Source organism: Thamnophis sirtalis, unplaced genomic scaffold (genome assembly GCF_051295495.1).
Source record: "Thamnophis sirtalis isolate CommonGarterSnake01/CBP01778 unplaced genomic scaffold, rThaSir2_p1.2 scaffold_3, whole genome shotgun sequence".
Classification (NCBI taxonomy): Eukaryota; Metazoa; Chordata; class Lepidosauria; order Squamata; family Natricidae; genus Thamnophis; species Thamnophis sirtalis.
Window position 1 is genome coordinate 73,596,850 of NW_028261383.1, and position 18,661 is coordinate 73,615,510.

Consider the following 18,661-nt stretch of genomic DNA (forward strand, 5'->3'; position numbering starts at 1 on the left):
TTTAAAAAGTAAAAGCTGCCAAAAAAAGAAAACAAAAAGGAAATAACAAGGATGTATTTACTATAAACTTAAGAACTTAAAAAAATGTTTTTTTAAAAAAATAAACAGCAAAAGGTTGATTAAAACTTTTAGACAGCTGCAAGCCAATTAAGGGTCCAGATTAATTTGAAATAAGAATTTATAATTAATTATAAAGAATCCTTCCTGTAGGAAAAGGTTTTTTAAAATGTAATAAGGCAAGATTTAAAAAAAAAAACTGGACACTGCAGGGAACCAAAGGTTTCACTTAAAGAGAAGAACACAAAGACTTGTCTAATAGATACAGAATGGTGAATTCAGGAAATATTGAAGGACATTTCTGAACAATAGTGTCAAAAGTTAGTATTAACAATGTCTATCAACAGCAATATCTGACCTATATGGATAGACTGTCTAAAAAAATGTAATGGAAGAGAACAAGTGCTACAAGAGATTGAGTTGAAAGTGGATTTAACAATGACAGGTTTCAAGAATGACATGGAAGTATTATTTATTGGACATACAAACACCCCCTTCCCATGTTTTATTTATTAAAAGGGACATATAAATAATAAATCAAGGGAGTGACCTGGATAATTTTCCAATATTGAACTTGAAGAGACTTGTTAAAGCTTTGAAGTTCATGACAAAGAAGAAATGAAAAGAAATCAACTTCTATGACGTTATTTGAATGGAACAAAGTTAAGATTATTAGAAGTAAAAAGAAGGAATATCAAGTTTGCTCGAAGCTAAAATATTTTGCTATTTCTGATCATCCTAAATAAATATTTGCTGAAATGACAATGGTTTGTGAATTTGTTTATAGCTAACAGATGGGATATGGGAGCAAGGGCTTATTTGTGTAATTTAAGAGGAAGTTAATGAAATTGTTCATACTTGCTTTGATGAAAGTTGGAATCATTTCTTTACATATATATTTCTTGTCTTTACTATAGTCTTTCTTTACTTTCTTTTTTCTTTCTATTCTTTACATCTTTTTTCTTCCCTTTTCCTTTCTTAATTTTAGTTTTTATTGATTTTAGTATTTATAATATTTAATACCAGTACTTGAAAAATCAAGTTGTATTTAATAATAGGGAGAAGTAGGATCTTGGCTGAGTAGAACTTCTGCAAAGATAAATATTCTGTTTAGTTTCTATTGTACATGAAAACAGTTTAACTGATCTTCCTGCTTTCATCTTCAGGTCAGTTTTTTCATCCAATTAACTTTACCATACTTGAGGTCCATCCTGGATCTACTCCAGAGAAACCAGATGCTACCATGATTGTTAAAAATAACCAGCTGACAGTCACCAGGTAAACAATCATTCAAGGATTGTGGAAATTGTATTTCACCTTCAGGGAGTTTGCCTTTTAAATTTCACTGTCTGTGATTTTTTCTGCAGGGGATGGCAAAAAGACTACACTGAAGATTCAAAGCATGGCACAGATGTTCCTTGTTGGTTTATTCACAATAATGCAGAAGGTCTGATTGATGGCACATACACTGACTATATAGTCTCTAGTCTGTTTTAATCAAACAGATCTAATTATGCTTATGGACTTTTGAAACAATAAAATGTTATTATTCCATGGCATTTGTGCCTAATCTGAAAAATCATAATTAATTATAATTTCTACTCTATAGTGAAATAGTCCTATACCATATGCTTAACATTCATAAATCACTGGTTAATCTACAAAACTCATGAGCTATTGCCTCTTCTATTCCTTTCATTCATTACAGCGTAAGTCTTTTTTTAATATTTGCTCTGATAGTTTCCTCTCTATAGTTAAATGAAACAAAGTATAACACTGTTAGAAAGAGGTATTCACATTATGTTAAAAACCTTATAAAACGTATGTAACATCTTGAAAAATTTTTTACTATAATTTTCAACTGATATTAAAATTTGTGCTTCAAGATTTTGAAGTAAGTATATATGTGTTTGTATTTATTCTACACATGCTAGCTAATAATTATCATCAGAAAAACATGTAATCACAAAAAGCAATGCAATAAAATTAGTTCACAAATTAACAGCCAAGCCTAAACAAATATTAACAACAAAGACAAATCAAACACAAAATTTTTGCTCCGAGTGTGTGCTCATTTGCACCTAAAAAGGTCTGCGAATGCACACAACATTAGAAAAGGGGAAAAATAACATTTTTTCAATGAAGACTGTTCTGTGCATGTGCAGAACAGAAAATCAAGATGGCGGCTCCAAGCATAGAACTGGTTCAGGCACATGTCCAGCCAAGTTATTACCTACTTGGCCGAACCGGTCCGAACTGGTAGGAACCCACCTCTGATCCAAGCATATCCATATATATCGATATGTTAAAATAAAACAGAACTGTTAAATTATCTTCTCTCTAATCTATTAAACTTAACACCCTGGTTAAATAAAAGATTTTTAAAATCCATTTTAAGGGCCCAGAAGTTCTTGGGGGAGGGGGGGCAGTGTAAAGAAGGAATCTAATTCCAGGGAAGTGAAAAAGGGGCCTGCCCAGAAAAATGTAAAGAACAAATTGAATTGTAGGGAGAAATAATGGCAGACAAATCCTGAGCAGGTTGGGTTCCTAAGACAAGGACTGGTAGTTTCAGTGGGACTCTGGTTTAGAGAAAAAACCAGTGAAGAGCATTGTACTATAAAGTTAGTCCTTGGTTACCTAACACAATTGGGACTGGAAAAATCTGTCATTAAGCAACTGTGATTGTGAGGGGCTTAAAACCTCATTTCTGTGACAGTTGTTAAGCAAATAATTGTGAGTCATTAAATGAGACAGCACATGACTGTGACTTGCAGTTTTACTGTTGGCTACTCCATTGACACTACTTATGAGGAGCTGCTTGTAAAGTGTGTGAATGGTGATCATGTGACTGTAGGATTCTATGACAGTCATAAATGCAAGGGCTGGTATTAAAGTTACTTTTTTATTGCCACTGTAACTTTGAATGGTCACTAAGTGAGGCAGTTGGCAAACAAGGCCTACCTGTGCTGACATAAGAATAGCCGAAAGGCACTGTCCTGAATTAGGATTATGGGATAGGGAACAGAATTCCCAAGCCAGGAGACTACTGCAGTAATATAATCATGAAACAACCAAGGCATAAACCAATAAAGCAGTAACCTCATTCATTAGAGCCTACAAATATCCATCAAATGTCTACAAGTGTGAGGCAACACCCTATCAGGTCCACAGGTATGCTAACAGAAGTAAAAGGTAAAGGTAAAGAAGTCCCTGAGAATTTTTCTCCAGTAGTCATTGCCAACTCTAGCTGGCAGTGCTCATCTCTGTGGCAAGGCCATTGAGCCAGAGCTGTCCAAAGACATTTCTGTGGTCATATGGGTAGCATGATGTCAGGGAGTACTGTTACTTTCCCAGTGAAGTAGTACCTATTTATCTACTCGTGTTTGCATGCTTTCGAACTGCTAAGTTGACAGGATCTGAGATGAGAACGGGACCTCACCCCATCCCAGGGCAGTTGGGTCTCATGTTCCAATGAAGTTTCTGCTGATAGCATACATCCTTTCAAACTGCAGATGCCAAATTTGGAAATATCTTTCATATAAGAAGTAATTAATCATATACAGTATACAAACCTAACACTGGATGTATCTATATCATTCTATTAAAGAGATAGGAACATTTTATCATGCAAAAAATGTAAAAGGATGCTAAAATGTTTTCACTATGGTATTTTGTCAGATAAATTTCTTTGAAGCGCTTTTCCATAGATATTATGACACTTGTGTGATTTGTATGGCTTACAAAATCATGTGTTTTGTACCTGTAACAAACATGAAGTTGTAAGAAAAGATTCCTTGATCAACCAATAAATCAATGGGTGCAATGTAAACTAGGTTTGCACCCCATGGGAAACCTCTCCCAAGCTTTCATGTGCTGCAGGCGTCATCAGTCATGACCATAAACATCAGCTTTGGTCAATTGAAGCTTTTGCCCAGTACTTTTTAGTACCATATAGAAGGTGCAGACTAAATTATCAGCCTGTGCCACATGCAGCAGTCTATACCAAGAGCAAAGACAACACCAGACAGTTGTTTTACAGATTCTCAGTATACCCAAACCTACTTTCACTGCAACACATGAATGCTATTCTACTAGGTTAGAATCTTTATTTAGAGACTATTTTGTAAACCAATCAACTGCTGCTCACCAACCATGGGATCTATGCAGTGTAAAGACACAACACAATAACTTTTCTATAGCATGTTTAAGATCTGCATTTTACTGTTACCTGTTGGATTCGTATACATATGTAGACGCCTAGCAACTTACCCATCCAGGAGGAAAAACACTTTTCACAATCAATAGTTGAAATGATGCTAAGGTGTACTTTATGTTGATATTCTTATCACACAGAAGTGCAAAATGCAGAAACCAGAGTTTTTGAAAAGAGGACATCTGGAGGTCTGCAAAATACTGTTCCAACTTATTGGGACTCCATGGGTCTCTCTTATTAAAAAAAGAGATCTTAATTCTAGAAATAGTACCTATTATTTTAATTTGAAGGATGCATGTGCTTAATTACTCTGGATAAAGGAGAATGATAACATACCTTAAAATTACAATTTTCATTACAATTCTGTCTTTTGGGAAATTCCTTAAATTGGTGTTTCTCCAACTAAAGTGAAGTGCTATCCATTCTCCCTCCAGATAACTGAAAACATACTTGAAATCTTCTATCTTTGTTGAAAATCTCTATCCTGTTTGTGTGCCCAATTACTAGCTGTGAGTAGAGCATCTCCCTCCAAAGTAATAGTTGACAACTGGAATATATTTTATCCACCTTTAGGCTGTCACAGGAAATGTCAAAGTAAAGGGAAAAATATACTTTTTAAACAAGCCAATATATGCCTGTCTCAACTCATAGGTTGGAGAAAACATGAAGACAATGTCATGGGCGAAGTAGAAAAATAGATACTGCTAGGACAGCTTTGTGCCATATTTAGGTGTAAATGGGTGGACCGGACAGGGGGAGATCCTATCAGTTACGGCTAAAAAATCCTATCAGGTTATGGCCAAAAAAAGGGCCTCACCACTTTTAACTAGTTATTGGCTGGGACACAATTAAACATAAGAGGTAACCCAGGTATGTTTATTCTTAAGCAACTGCAGGTGTATTATTCTTCTTTGAGTATATTACAGAATTTTGTCATTCATTCATTCATTCTTGTTGTTATGACTGAGATCTATTCTAGACCATTGCAGAGGATTTTACTGCTTCGCTAGCCAACCTACCTTTTTCCCAGATTTGGGCGTCAGAAGACATAATTCCTTAAGTGTTGTCCATCCTCTTTCATTTTTTGTTGCAACAAGGGATTTTCCATTGTATTTGACTCACAAGCTTAAAGAGATGCTCCTTGACTGATTTGCATATAGAGTACCTTCCTCTGAATTGTTTTCTGTATGGGACTTCCTGGGAGGGGCTTACTGGTGGGGGCAGCAAAAAATCAGCTGCCTCCGAATTCCTGGCTACGTACCTGTTTAGAGGATCTTCCATCTGACGTCTTATCAGGTTTTCTTATCCTTCAGGCAAGAGGGAAAGAAGAAACTGTTTTGCTGGCAAATGCTCTTCGATTTTTGCAGCTTTTGTGCTTGCAAGGAAAGGGGGGCTAGCCCAAGGCAGAACGGCTGTCCGTGCTGGGAACTTCAAACTGCCTTGTGCAGGACAAAGTAGGTCTCTCCCACTCTGCTCTAAGTTTTGTTTGATTTAATCTTATCACGAGCTGAATCCGTTTACTGCGAGGACAATAATTGCTTATCAACATTTTAGCTTCTTCTCTTTTTCTCCTCCGAAAAATTATTTACTCAGAGGCTTTTAAAATGGCGCCGAGCAGGCTGGTTTCTCCGGTAATAACGAACACTTTTTGCTAATTCTCACAAGACTTCAAAAGAATTCAAAACAAAAGAGATAGCTTATCAAATGTTTTGGTTCCACAATAGAAGAATTTTACTCCTTCATTAACTTTGCTTATTTGGAAGTTAAATGGTGATGAATCTGTTGAACGGTCTTGTTACAATGTTTACTCACTGAAAGTTTTGCCAAGCCTTAAACTTCAAAATAAAAGCCTCTTTACTTAAAGCTGCATATTTAGGCGATAGAGTTTTATTAACTGCAGGCAGACAAATTTTGAAATGGCCTCAAAACCAAATATTAACTTGAAGTCGTCACCCTCTACTTCCAGGGGCACATCCTCAGTGCCTGGCACAAAGCTGCAGCCTCCGCTTCCTACGCCCCCTGCTGGGGATGTGTTAACGAAAGAATTTTTTCTGAGTAATCTAAGCGAGGCTCTTAATGCACAGACAATTAAAATGGAAGATAAATTTAGAGATAATAGAGAGGAGAGAAAAGAGGAAATAAAAGAAATGAAAGAAGAAATTAAAAGTGAAATTAAAAGTGAAATAAAAGGACTTAAACAGGAGTTGTATGAGAAATTTGAGGCTAAGGTTGATAAAATTAGAGACGACATGCTGAGTCTTGTAACTGTATTAACAGAACATATTTCTGGAGTGGAAGATACTCTAGAGGTTCTTAATGATGCCAATGCTAACTTGACATTGAAAACAGAGGTGGTGGAACAAAAAGTGGAAAATGCTGAAAAAGAAATTATTATGATACAGTACCGACAAATGGAGCTCGCATTAAGAGTAAGGGGGCTGCGTGAGGAGAAACAGGAGAACCTGAAACAGATCCTATCGGAAGCTTTTGACCGCCTGATGGGAAGACCAGGGACCAACCAAGGCTGGCAAATTGACAAAGCTTACCGCGTTAACTCCTGGCTGGCAAAGCAGAAGCAGCTTCCTCGAGACATCGTTATATATTTTACTACAAGAGAGTTCAGAAATATGGTACTGCAAGCGTCTTATAACACTAAGCTTCAAATTGGCGGTCAAGACCTGGCTGTTTTGAAAGAGATACCACCTCAAATGTTAAGAGCCAGAAGAGACTACGCTTTTTTGGTCGAAGAACTCAGAAACCGTCAGATACAGTATAGATGGGATGCACCATTCGGCATCATATTTACATTTGATAAGCAAAGGTACCGCCTCAACTCTGTATGGAAAGCCCGAGATTTTTATTATAATATATTGAAGGCCGGACACCCTGCACCATCTGGACCTAGAGAAAGACCACAAGAAGGACAGGATAGACAGCAAACTACACAACCACCAGACAAGATGGAGCATCTCTCTTCTCTAGAAGTGCAAGGTGCTATGGAACCAAGACCTAGCCGCATGACTACTAGACGTATGGAGAAACAAGCTAAGAAGCAACAGTATCAACAATCATCGGCCATCGATCAAGGAACTACAACAACAAATCTGGAAGCAGTGGGAGGAGCTAAACCTAAGGTTAAACAGGCCGTGCAGGAAGCTCTAAAAATGCTTCAACCAACCAAAGATGACAACTAAGATTTTAACATGGAATGTCAACGGACTGAACTCTCCACAGAAGAGGAAGAAAATATTTCATTATCTTAAACAGTTTAAGAACGATGTAATTTGTTTGCAAGAAACTCATATCAAGTCAACTGATCAAAAATATTTGATCAACTCAAAACTTGGTCAACATTTTGCAGCTTCTGCTATGGAAAAGAAGAATGGTATAGTTGTATACTTAAGAAAAGATATGAAAGCTGAATTAATAGAAGCAGATCCCTTCGGAAGATATATTGCTTTAGACTTAATCTTAGAAGGGAAAAAGACATTACTTTTGGGAATTTATGCACCCAATCAACAGCAAGATAGATTCTATAGAAATCTTCATGCTAAATTAGTACAGTGGGACTATAGTTCCTGTATACTATTGGGTGACTGGAATGGAGTGATAGACACTAAGAGAGATAAGAAGATTTCCCGCCTAAATACCAAGATGCGAGCAAAGTTACCCAAATCCTTCTTTGACATTATGGATGATTTTGAATTGAGAGATATCTGGCGAGAAAGAAATGCAGAGGAATATGACTTCACTTTCTTCTCGGACAGGCATCAATCCCTTTCAAGGATTGATTTTATTCTAACCACTAATGATTTGCTTTCTAGGGTCAAGAAAACAAAGATTGCAGCTAGAGTCCTTTCGGACCATAACCCAGTTTGGATGGAGTTGGGAAGGGTAGTGCAGGCAAGAAGGTTTTGGAGACTGAATGAAAATTTATTTAGATATGAAAACTATATTAATGATTGTAAAAAATTACTATCTGAATATTTTGTTTTGAATATGAATAAGGGTACATCTATGGAATTTGTATGGGATGCAAGCAAAGCGTATATGAGAGGAGTTTTGATGAATATAAATAAAACACATAGAAATAAGCAAGGGCTAAAACGAACAGAACTGGAAGAGGAAATTAAGAGAAAAGAGCTGGAGTTAACAAGGAAACCAGACGATACAAAGGTTAAGGAAACTATTAACATATTAAAATCTCAATTTGACATGTTGATCTCTGACCAGGTAGCTACTAATTTATTATATGCAAAACACAATACTTTTTGTAATGCAAACAAACCTGGCAGATGGTTAGCTTATCAGATTAGGAAAAAAAGGAAAACTCGAAATATATCTAAACTGATTTACAGAGGGAAGGAGGTGTTCCAACAGGAAGAGATTCAAAAGGCTTTCTGGGAATTTTTTACAGAACTGTATAAAGGGGACAAAATTAATGGTTTAGACATAGACAAATATTTAGACAAGGAGAAAATACCTTCAGTTAGAGAAGAACACAGGCAAAAATTGAATCAACCAATAACCTCGGGGGAAATCCTGCAGGTAATTAAGCAATTAAAGCCAGGGAAAGCACCAGGTACAGATGGCTTGACAGCGGTTTACTATAAAAACTTACAGTTAGAAATGGTAGAACCTCTTAGAGAATTATTTAATATGATTCAAACGGAAGGTAAAGTCCCTCCATCTTGGAAGACAGCGTTTATATCTTTGATACCCAAAGAAGATCAAGATACTACTCAACCCAAAAATTATAGACCCATTTCATTACTGAATGTAGATTATAAAATTTTTACTAAAATATTAGCAAATAGGTTAATGTTGGTCATTCAACAATTGATACATACGGACCAAACAGGTTTTATACAAGGGAGACAGATGAAAAGTAATGTCAGATTAATTATTAATGCATTAGAATATTTGGGAAAGAACAACCAGATCCCTGCTGCGTTTATATTTTTGGATGCTGAGAAGGCCTTTGATCGAGTTAACTGGCAATTTCTGCTGAAGATATTGCAAAAAATGCAGATAGGAGATAATTTTTTACAGTCAATTAAAGCAATATACCAACAGCAAACAGCACAAATCATAGTCAATGGAAGTTTAACAGACTCTATTCAAATTGGAAAAGGTACAAGACAGGGTTGTCCTTTGTCCCCATTATTGTTTATTATAACTTTGGAAGTATTGTTGAATAAAATACGGGGCTTGGATGGTTTAAAAGGGATCAAGATTAGGCAGCAAGAATATAGAGTCCGCGCTTTTGCGGATGATTTGGTCATAATATTGGAACAACCGCAGGAATCCAGTATGGTTTTAATGAATACGATTAATCAATATGGTCAAGTGTCTGGCTTTAAAATAAACTTAGGAAAAACCAAAACATTAGCTATAAATATGAATATTAAACAAAAGGAAGAATTAGGAGTGATGCTAGGATGTGAGGTAGTTAAAAAAGTCAAATATCTTGGAGTTAACATTTTAACTTCAAATGGGAAGTTATATAAGCATAATTATGAACCACTTTGGCATAGCATACAGACAGAGATGAAAAAATGGGAGAAATTGCACTTATCTTTGCTGGGCAGGATAGCGGCAGTGAAAATGAACATTTTACCAAAATTTTTATTTCTTTTCCAAATGTTACCTATACTTAAAAAAGATGCGAACCTTTTAGAATGGCAGAAGGGTATCAACAAATTTGTGTGGGCAGGAAAGAAGCCGAGGGTAAAGATGAAAATAATGCAAGATGTACGTGAGAGAGGAGGACTGAAACTACCTAATTTAAAACTATATTATGATGCAGTGGCATTATCTGTAATTAGTGATTGGATTCATTTAACCAATGATAGAATATTGAACATTGAGGGACACGATCTGGTATTTGGTTGGCACGCTTACCTGTTATTCAACAAAAAATTGGATAAGAACTTTAAAAGTCATATTTTAAGAAATGCTTTATTGCGGGTTTGGAAGAAATACCAATATAAATTAAATGACAAGATACCCATGTGGGCAATTCCTAGACATGCAATTGAAAATATGAATACAGCACAAAAACAGGACAAATTTACTTACAGACAGCTTCTTACCTCGGAAAGGGGGGTATTACAATTAAAATCTTTAGAGGTATTAAAAGAGGAGAAGGTAGTTCAAACATGGTTCCAGTATGGGCAATTACAGGCTAGGTGGAAAATAGATCAAAAAATTGGTTTTATTCAAGTTGAGGATAATCTGTTTAAACAAATAAGAGATCAAAGCTTAATGCATATAAAGAGGATATATAATGTATTAATACAGATGGATTCGGAAACAGAATTAGTTAAAGATTGTATGATAAAATGGGCTCAAAATATTGAGGAACCAATAATGTTGGATACATGGGAAAGAATTTGGGTAAGAAATGTGAAATTTACACAAGCTCAAAATCTGAGAGAAAATTTTTACAAGATGTTCTATAGATGGCATTTAGATCCTAAAAAGTTGGCTTCTATGTATCCGAATGTACAGCCTAAATGTTGGAGGTGTGGTTCTCTCGATGCTACATATTATCATATATGGTGGACCTGCCAAAAGGTTAAGGCATTTTGGATAAAAATATGGTGGGTCATGCAAAATGTTTTTAAAAGAAGGATAAAGTTTATTCCTCAGTTATTTTTACTAGGTATATGTACTGATTTTACAGTGGTAGAGACCAATTTGATTCTGCACCTGATAACTGCAGCAAGACTGTTGGTGGCGCAATATTGGAAGAAGGAAGACTTGCCTACAATCCAAGAATGGACATTGAAAGTAACAAACTTAGCTGAAATGGCTAAAATATCGGCATATCTCAAAGATCATTCAAATGAGAGATATAAACGAGACTGGAAAAAATGGATTGACTATATACAAAATAAATACGGGACTAAGAAATTCCAGTTAGCCTATGCTTAAGATCAGAAATGATTTAAACTGTTAAAAGTCAGTTCAGTAAGAAGAAGCTAAGTTCAATCTAGAATGTCATTAATTTCTTTATTTCTCTTTTCTCAATAGATTTTAGACTGTGTTAGTTAAAAATTCATACCGTGTACGGGTTCTGGGAAGTCGGGGGGGGGGGGGAAGGAGGAGGGGGGATGGGGGGGTGGAGGGAGGGAGGGGTATACACAAAAAAAAAAAATTTGTACTTCAATGTCTTAATGATTGACAAATGATGACATATTTGTGTTTTTTTTTTTAAAGAAAAATAAAAAAGTTCTCTTGAATTGTTTTCTGTATGTATAGTTAAATTTCCTACCTTTTAGCTAACATAACCGAATGTGAAACTTGAAAAGCATGAATTAGGGAGGTATCTAATAACTACTTACTAGCTTTTAACATGTGAAATAGAATTTTCTTTCAATGGGATGCTGCAAATCTTAGCAGGGCATTTTCCAGGTAGTTTATTTAAGCCAGAAGATTCTGTCTATCTACTTCTTACCAGGTTTCTTGGATCAATAACAGCATACCCACTGCTTCCTTCCTTCCTTCATTCGTTCTATTTAAGGCATACCTCAAAACTAAACATTCACACATTTTTCCTTGTCATCTTGGTTATCTAACCAACTTTGCAAATAATTTGTTCACTGTGCATGTTGGCCCTGTTGCTCCTTGTTGCTAAGGCTCAGTGCCATTGCTGACTTAAGTGCTTTGTAGTGCCCTTCATTGTTTTATGGTGCTTTTAATTATTGTTCAACTCTTCACCTGCACTTTGATCAGCCCTGATCAGATATCAACCCTGGGAAGCAGGCATTGGCAAACCACTCCTGAAATATTGCCAAGAAAATGGCACTGACTCAAAAGCACAAAAAACAAAACAGAAAAGTAAACCTCTTGTAACCAGACCTTGAGCTCCCCTGAGTCCAGTTGCCAAGATGCCATCTCCCCAAGCTTCCTCCTTTCAGGTGCCTTAGAGCTGCACGGATGTTGCTTGCTTGTAGGGGGGCAGGGTGGATAGTTAGAAGAGTGCCAAGAATGAGAAATGGCCTTAGTCTGGCCAGACAGGAATGTGTAAAAAGTGGTGACTCTTTTTGGTGCAGCATAAGGAGGGACAGGGAAGTAGACTGTCAACGGTTCCTTACTCTCACCAAAAGTATGAATCAAGCATCCCAGTGAGGAAAGGCTGGGCAAAGGGAGGAGTGGTGGAGAGGAGAAGGGCAAGGCTGTAGCCAGTTTGCCAAACTGAACAGACAGTTGGCTATCAGTGCAAACCAGCTGAATCCCACCACTGAAAATAAGCCATGGATTTCTCACCCCATCCATAAAGAACGTGGTCCTTCAGGGTATGAATCAAATGAAAAAGCAATGGGTGACACAAACCTAAACTGTACTGTGAACATTTCTCCCACAATGGTAATTAATGGTGGTTCTGCTATTGCCTCTCTGAGCACTGTCAGAAGGTGATATCAGCACCATTTGCTTGACTGCTTCGGAATTGGCCTTGAAAATTTAGCAAGGTTTCATCTTGTTCACCATGTTATTTATCATCTATCTAAAGCAGCTGTATCTGTAGAATAGAACAGAATTCTTTATTGGCCAAGTATGATTGCTTACGCAAGAAATTTGTCTTTGGTGCATAAGGTCTTAGTGTACATAAAAGATGCACACGATAAGTCATCAGAACAAATTGCTATTGGAATTGACACACACACACACATGCATGCATGCACACAAACATTATTAAAATTTAGGCACAACCTTAGCCAGACATTTTGGGGAGATTTTTGCATTGCAACGTATACGTTTTTTCCCCATATTTAATGGTTAGTTTTGTAAACTTGCCTACAGATAGTCAGGAATGAGTAGAAAATAAATGTGTAATTCAATCAAGTTTTCCAATCTATTGAAATTATATCTAAGCAGAAGATACACATATTGTACCATCAGTTTCAATTATTTGGATTGACAATAAAATCCCCAAGATTAGAATATTTATTTAGATGATATCACAGTCATCATAACATGAACTTTTTCATCATCATCATCATCATAATTATTCCTAAGGTTTATTCTTTTTTTCAAAATATGCTGGGAACAATGTAGTCTGTGTGATTGCCATCAATAAGGCCATCTCCATTGTTGTGAATCAACCAGCAAGGGATATTGGCACCCTGCTGGATATCAGCTACGTAATCCTTCTGCCATCCCCTGCAAAATAACACAGAAAGCAATGAGTTTAGAGAATCCAGTTCATGCAAGTGTGTCAATGGCAGCTAAAATATCAGTCTCTCTTTACCTGGTTACTGTCAGCTGTTTATTTTTCACAATCATGGTGGCTTCTGGTTTTTCTGGATCTGATCCAGGGTGGACCTCAAGTATATCAAAGTCGATTGGGTGGACAAATTGCCCTTAAAATAAACATGACAGCAGCAGCAATAATTATTAAACTGTTGCCAGTCATTTGAGAGCAGAACAGGAACTTGATTAAACAGTTGTCAGTCATTCAAGAGCAATTCTTACATTTGACAGTGCTAATTTTGGCTATAAGTTGGATGTAACTAGTTTTAGAGCTACCCTATTGAGGTCCTAATTCTATTTTTTACTTATACAGAAAGGTTGCATACAGTACATTACTCTCCTGCTTTCAGAGAACTTGCCTTATATCGGTCATAATACCATTGGGATAAGGTTCAAGTTTAAAATAAGCCTGTTGGATGCTCCAAAATACTGCTTTGGAAATTGTTTGAGCTTTCTGTATGACTGTTTAGATAGTCTGACATATGACAGAGATAAAGAACTACAGATGAGATGAAATGGCTCTAGAAATACTGGTTCTCCCCACTATTGTGTACAACTCCTGTACAATGGCTCTTGATAGGTCTTCATGGCATAGGTTTTTTTTTCTTGCCCCTATATTAAATAAGAAACTGTTAATTAGGGAGCATTTTTTTCTTTAATATGGGAAGGGGAAAAGCAAGGAAGTGTGCCCAGAGCCAAAATGGTTGGCTACATTATCTTTGTCCACCTAATTGTTTCTTTCAAAGCCCCAAAAGAGATAGAATAAACTGGTGATTCTGTTTTTCATCTCTATTCTGTACATTAAAGGATTAAATCTCAGTTAACCAAAACATTAACTAGGCCTTTGGAAGTGTCTAAGATAATTCCAGTTAATCTGAAAAGTTCTAGTGTTTTTTTTATTCAGAAATAGTCTTCAGTTAATAAATTATCATTTTATTCATTTTACTTTTTATTTTATTTATTAAATTTTTATGCTGCCCAATCCCTATATACAATAATTCTTTTCTATTTTTATCTAATGTTCATCTCTCTCTCTCTCCCTGCTTCTGCTTGTCTTTTACCCCATTCTGCCAGTTAATTGTTTTTGATGTTTGCTGATCTTTAATAAATAAATATCGGGATATATTTATTGCTGTCTATGTCAGCCAGTGTGCTTTATTCTGAATATAGAGATGGAAAGGAATGTGTTGGAATAAACCACATTGGACATTACTCATAACAATACCCCACCCCAAAAAAATCCTACCAAAACCTCAACAACTTTTATACACAATCAATGATAGCAGAAGGCACAATCCAGAAATAAACACTGCATTGCTGGCAGCAAACACATGTAAAAAGCAAGTGTTACTGATTATTTAATCTCATTCCAAGTCAGTCAGTTTAACCTCATGCCATGTCAGAAGACTAAATGCCTTATGAAAGAAAAGCAGAAAAGCAAAACCAAAAAATTATTTAGAATAATATCTTTGTGTTACCTAGTAAACCATGGGTTTGTTCAGATAATCTGTGACTATCCATCATGTAAAATCCCAAGAAATCTTGGTGTAGTGGATGATTCCACACTTGATGTAGAACCACAATAAACTTTGCTCCATTGTCCATCGAAACCTCTACGCTCTCTTTTCGTTTGATCATTAGTGTCAAACTAAGTGGGGAAAGAGAAACCAAGCAGGAAAACATGATTATTAGTGTGCATAATGCAGGGAATCGAATCAGGAAAATTGGTTGCAAGGGGAGAACCATTTCTGGAGAAGGCATCTGTAAGCACATGGCTATTGTTTAAATGAAGCCTAGTATTAAATTTGGCTACAGCCTAACAGTTCTGGCTCTCAACAATGTTCAGTTTCAAAAATATAAATGCCCATAAAAATCCTGTACAATACCCACCTTCCTCACCTTGTCAAATTAGATTTCTCAAGTTAGATTTCTCAATTGCAGCTGAAACCAATCCTAGAAAATCTTCCACTCTTTAAATGTGTATCTGCTATGCTTTTGGATGGTACATTTTCATAGATAAATCAAAGTAAGTGGTGTCTGTACAGGTAGTCGTCAACTTATCACCATTCTTTTAGTGACCAAAATTACAATGGCACCGAAAAAGGTGACTTATGACTGTTCACTATACTTACAACTGTTCCCTTGGTCACATGATCAAAATTCAGATGCTTGGCAACTGATTCATATTTATGATGGTTGCAGTGTCCCAGGGTCATGTGATCACTTTTTGTGACCTTCTGACAAGCTAAGTCAATGAGGAAGACAGATTCACTTAATAACAGTATTACTAAATTAATGTAGTCATTCATTTAACAACTGTGGCAAGAAAAGCCAGAAAATGGAGAAAAACTCATTTAACAACTGTTTCGCTAAACAATAGAAATGTTGGGCTCAATTGTGGTCATAAGTTGAGGACTACCTGTGATGGTGTTTTTCAATCTTTGAAGCTTTAAGATATGAAGAATTCTGGCTGGAGAATTTTGAAGGTTGAAATCAACACATCCCAAAGTTACTAAGGGAGAGAAACAATGGTAGCAGAAGAAATTTTCTAGCCATGGACTCCACATCCTTTTTCTGATGTTCTTACCTCAGCCTCAGGGACATAAGAAGATTCTTTCTTGAAATATTATCTCCCTCCCCCCAACTTCACCATTATTTATATGGGTCATCACCTTTTTTTTAAGATAACTAGAACATGGGTACATATTTACTTCAATATAGGCCATATTAAGCATCTGAAATATATTGAAAATATATATTTCAAAAATGTATCTCATTGGTTGTATTTCATAGGCCATATAGAATAATTGATATTTTATATAATTATTTTTTTTATCAGGCATGCCTCATGTTTGCAAAAGAAGTTATAGCGTGTTGCCTTTCTCTGTTGCTGGATTTATTTAAATCTACCTCACTTTAGTTATATAAGGACTGGGCAAACTTGTTTCCTTGTGAAGATAACCTTCTTTCAGGGTAAGTCTGTTGTGGGAATGCATTGTTAACAGATTTGAAACAAGCAGAGATTAAGAGCAGAGCCCAAAGGGAGAGTAGACAGAGAAACATCCATTCTTTCTGACATTCTTTTTTCTCTCATTGCATTCTGCAAAGAAATAAAGATAAGATGTTAGAAATCTGATCTGGTATCTTGTCTTAGGCTTTTGGTATAGGCCAAGAGATGTGCAAAATTACAGACGCTTTAAATTGCCCATCCCTGATTTAAGAATAACACTTTTATATATTAGGAATATAAAAAGCTCACCCAGGCTGTTGCAAGTCAACTTCATGAAACCAACTGAACACTCTTCTTTTCATACCATCATGAAGGATGACATTTTGAGTTGTTATTTCAAGCCTTACATTCTGATTCATAGTTACAATCCCAAGTCTTCCAAAATATGTGTTCTGTGGTCTTACATTGTTGATGCTCTTTTTATCACCAATAAGCTGTCCATTGACAGTAACACCTAAAGTTCAGAGGGGATGTTAAAGGGATGGCATATGTATAAGTAGCATAATTTTTAAATATGACTTTTCCAGAAGGCAAAATTCTATACTGCGCATTTTTGTTAAGATGGGATTGACGCTAATGAAAATGAAATGTTTATTTCTTTTCTCCTTAATCTTAACCAAAAGTGTATTCCCTTACAATAATGTAGCATTTGTACTGAAAAGAAAGCCATTGGTCCCCTCTTGTATTTTAAGCAATATTGAAATATTTAGTGTAATGAATTATGCTTCCTAGAGTAATTTATTTTTCTCAATCTCCTTTAACTTGGGATAATTACATATTTATTGCTTTAGAAAATAACATTTATTGCTTTAGAAAATATAGGCAAGTAGCTTCTCCAAAGGGCAATGACCATTTATTGGTAATTCCAGCATTTAGAAGTCATATAATGTAGTTCAGGTACCTCTGAAACACATACATCACATTCTGAAGTCTTTTCAATTAAAAAAAATCTACTCTATTTGGATATGTTTCATGATTTAAAATGATTTAAAATCACATCTTTTCTGATAATCTGCTATTGTGATCATCTCTTGTAGATTGTTATCTAAGAATCACCATGACTTCCTTGAAGTGAGCTCACCTTTTGACATCTGTTACAATACTTTTAAGGTGTTGATATCTAAAGTTGGCACAAATAAACATCCATTCTGAACTAACAAAATGGCATATATACTCAGAACTAAAAGATATAATCTATCTTGAGATATATTGATGGTGAGTGGATTTTAGGATATAGCAGACATTTTGATAAACTTAGGCAACCCTGAATATATTGTTCATGAGAATTTTTAGATATATTAGCATGAATCAATGTATAAGTGGATATAACAGAATGGAACAATATAATGCATGAACATTTGGAGTACAATACCTATCCTATATGATTATATAGACTTGATGGCTCAATTTTCCAATACTAACCTAGCCAAAGCATGAAAATCACTCCTCATGGAGTTTGAGGAGGGGAAAAGGGGAAGAAAATTATATTGTATTGGGGTACTGTAGTGATACTTCTATTATCTACCTGTCCTGCTATAGCAGACTTTAGAATATGGGATTGTCAGAAACTAATCTAATAATGTGGCAAAACTAGTATATACACCTCCTGTGTGGCAAGCATTCTGGATTCATAATACTTGGCCTGGGCATTATAAAGAAAGTGATACATGTTAGCTGTATCTTTACATGTTATCGGCATATTCTTTATCCAAAGGAAACAGAAATCAAATGCAATTAGATAGACAATGAACTGATCTAGCAGTTCAATATATTTCTTACTTACAATCACGGTTTCGGAAAAGAAAGGCTCACCTGTAACTGGATCTCTTATCAAATTTAACACTACCCCAGGCTCCTCATTAATAGTGAAACAAAGAGCATCTTCTTTCTGGGGTACGGCTATGATGAAGTGTGGGTCTCCATCAACTGCAAAGAGGAAATCACACCAAAATCAGCAGGTCATTTTATTTCTGTGATCTCTTTGTGCACCACTTAAAAAGCAACAGAATAACATAAGAATAAAAGTATGGAAAGATACAGAATTTCTATTTTGTATATTTCTGTAGTGCCCTTACAGTAGAAAAAACATTCAGAAAGAACATTATTGTAACCTGGGCCTTAGC

The 18,661-nt window shown here is 35.8% G+C and overlaps 2 protein-coding genes across 2 annotated transcripts in view; one reads left to right on the forward strand and one right to left on the reverse strand.

Moving 5' to 3' along the window:
• LOC106552675 (inter-alpha-trypsin inhibitor heavy chain H3) overlaps positions 1-2,448 on the forward strand; it is a 28,570-nt gene extending 26,122 nt beyond the window's left edge. The window contains exons 19-20 of the mRNA XM_087709165.1: positions 1,224-1,335; positions 1,425-2,448. Coding sequence (XP_087565291.1) covers positions 1,224-1,335; positions 1,425-1,554 — 242 coding nt within the window. The 3' untranslated portion in view covers positions 1,555-2,448. The remainder of the gene's footprint in view (positions 1-1,223; positions 1,336-1,424) is intronic.
• Positions 2,449-13,204: 10,756 nt separating this feature from the next.
• LOC106552671 (inter-alpha-trypsin inhibitor heavy chain H3-like) overlaps positions 13,205-18,661 on the reverse strand; it is a 28,049-nt gene continuing 22,592 nt past the window's right edge. The window contains exons 16-20 of the mRNA XM_087709167.1: positions 18,351-18,464; positions 16,788-16,992; positions 15,007-15,176; positions 13,527-13,638; positions 13,205-13,438 (exon numbers count right to left, since the gene is read on the reverse strand). Of these exons, the coding sequence (XP_087565293.1) occupies positions 13,309-13,438; positions 13,527-13,638; positions 15,007-15,176; positions 16,788-16,992; positions 18,351-18,464 (731 nt within the window). The 3' untranslated portion in view covers positions 13,205-13,308. The remainder of the gene's footprint in view (positions 13,439-13,526; positions 13,639-15,006; positions 15,177-16,787; positions 16,993-18,350; positions 18,465-18,661) is intronic.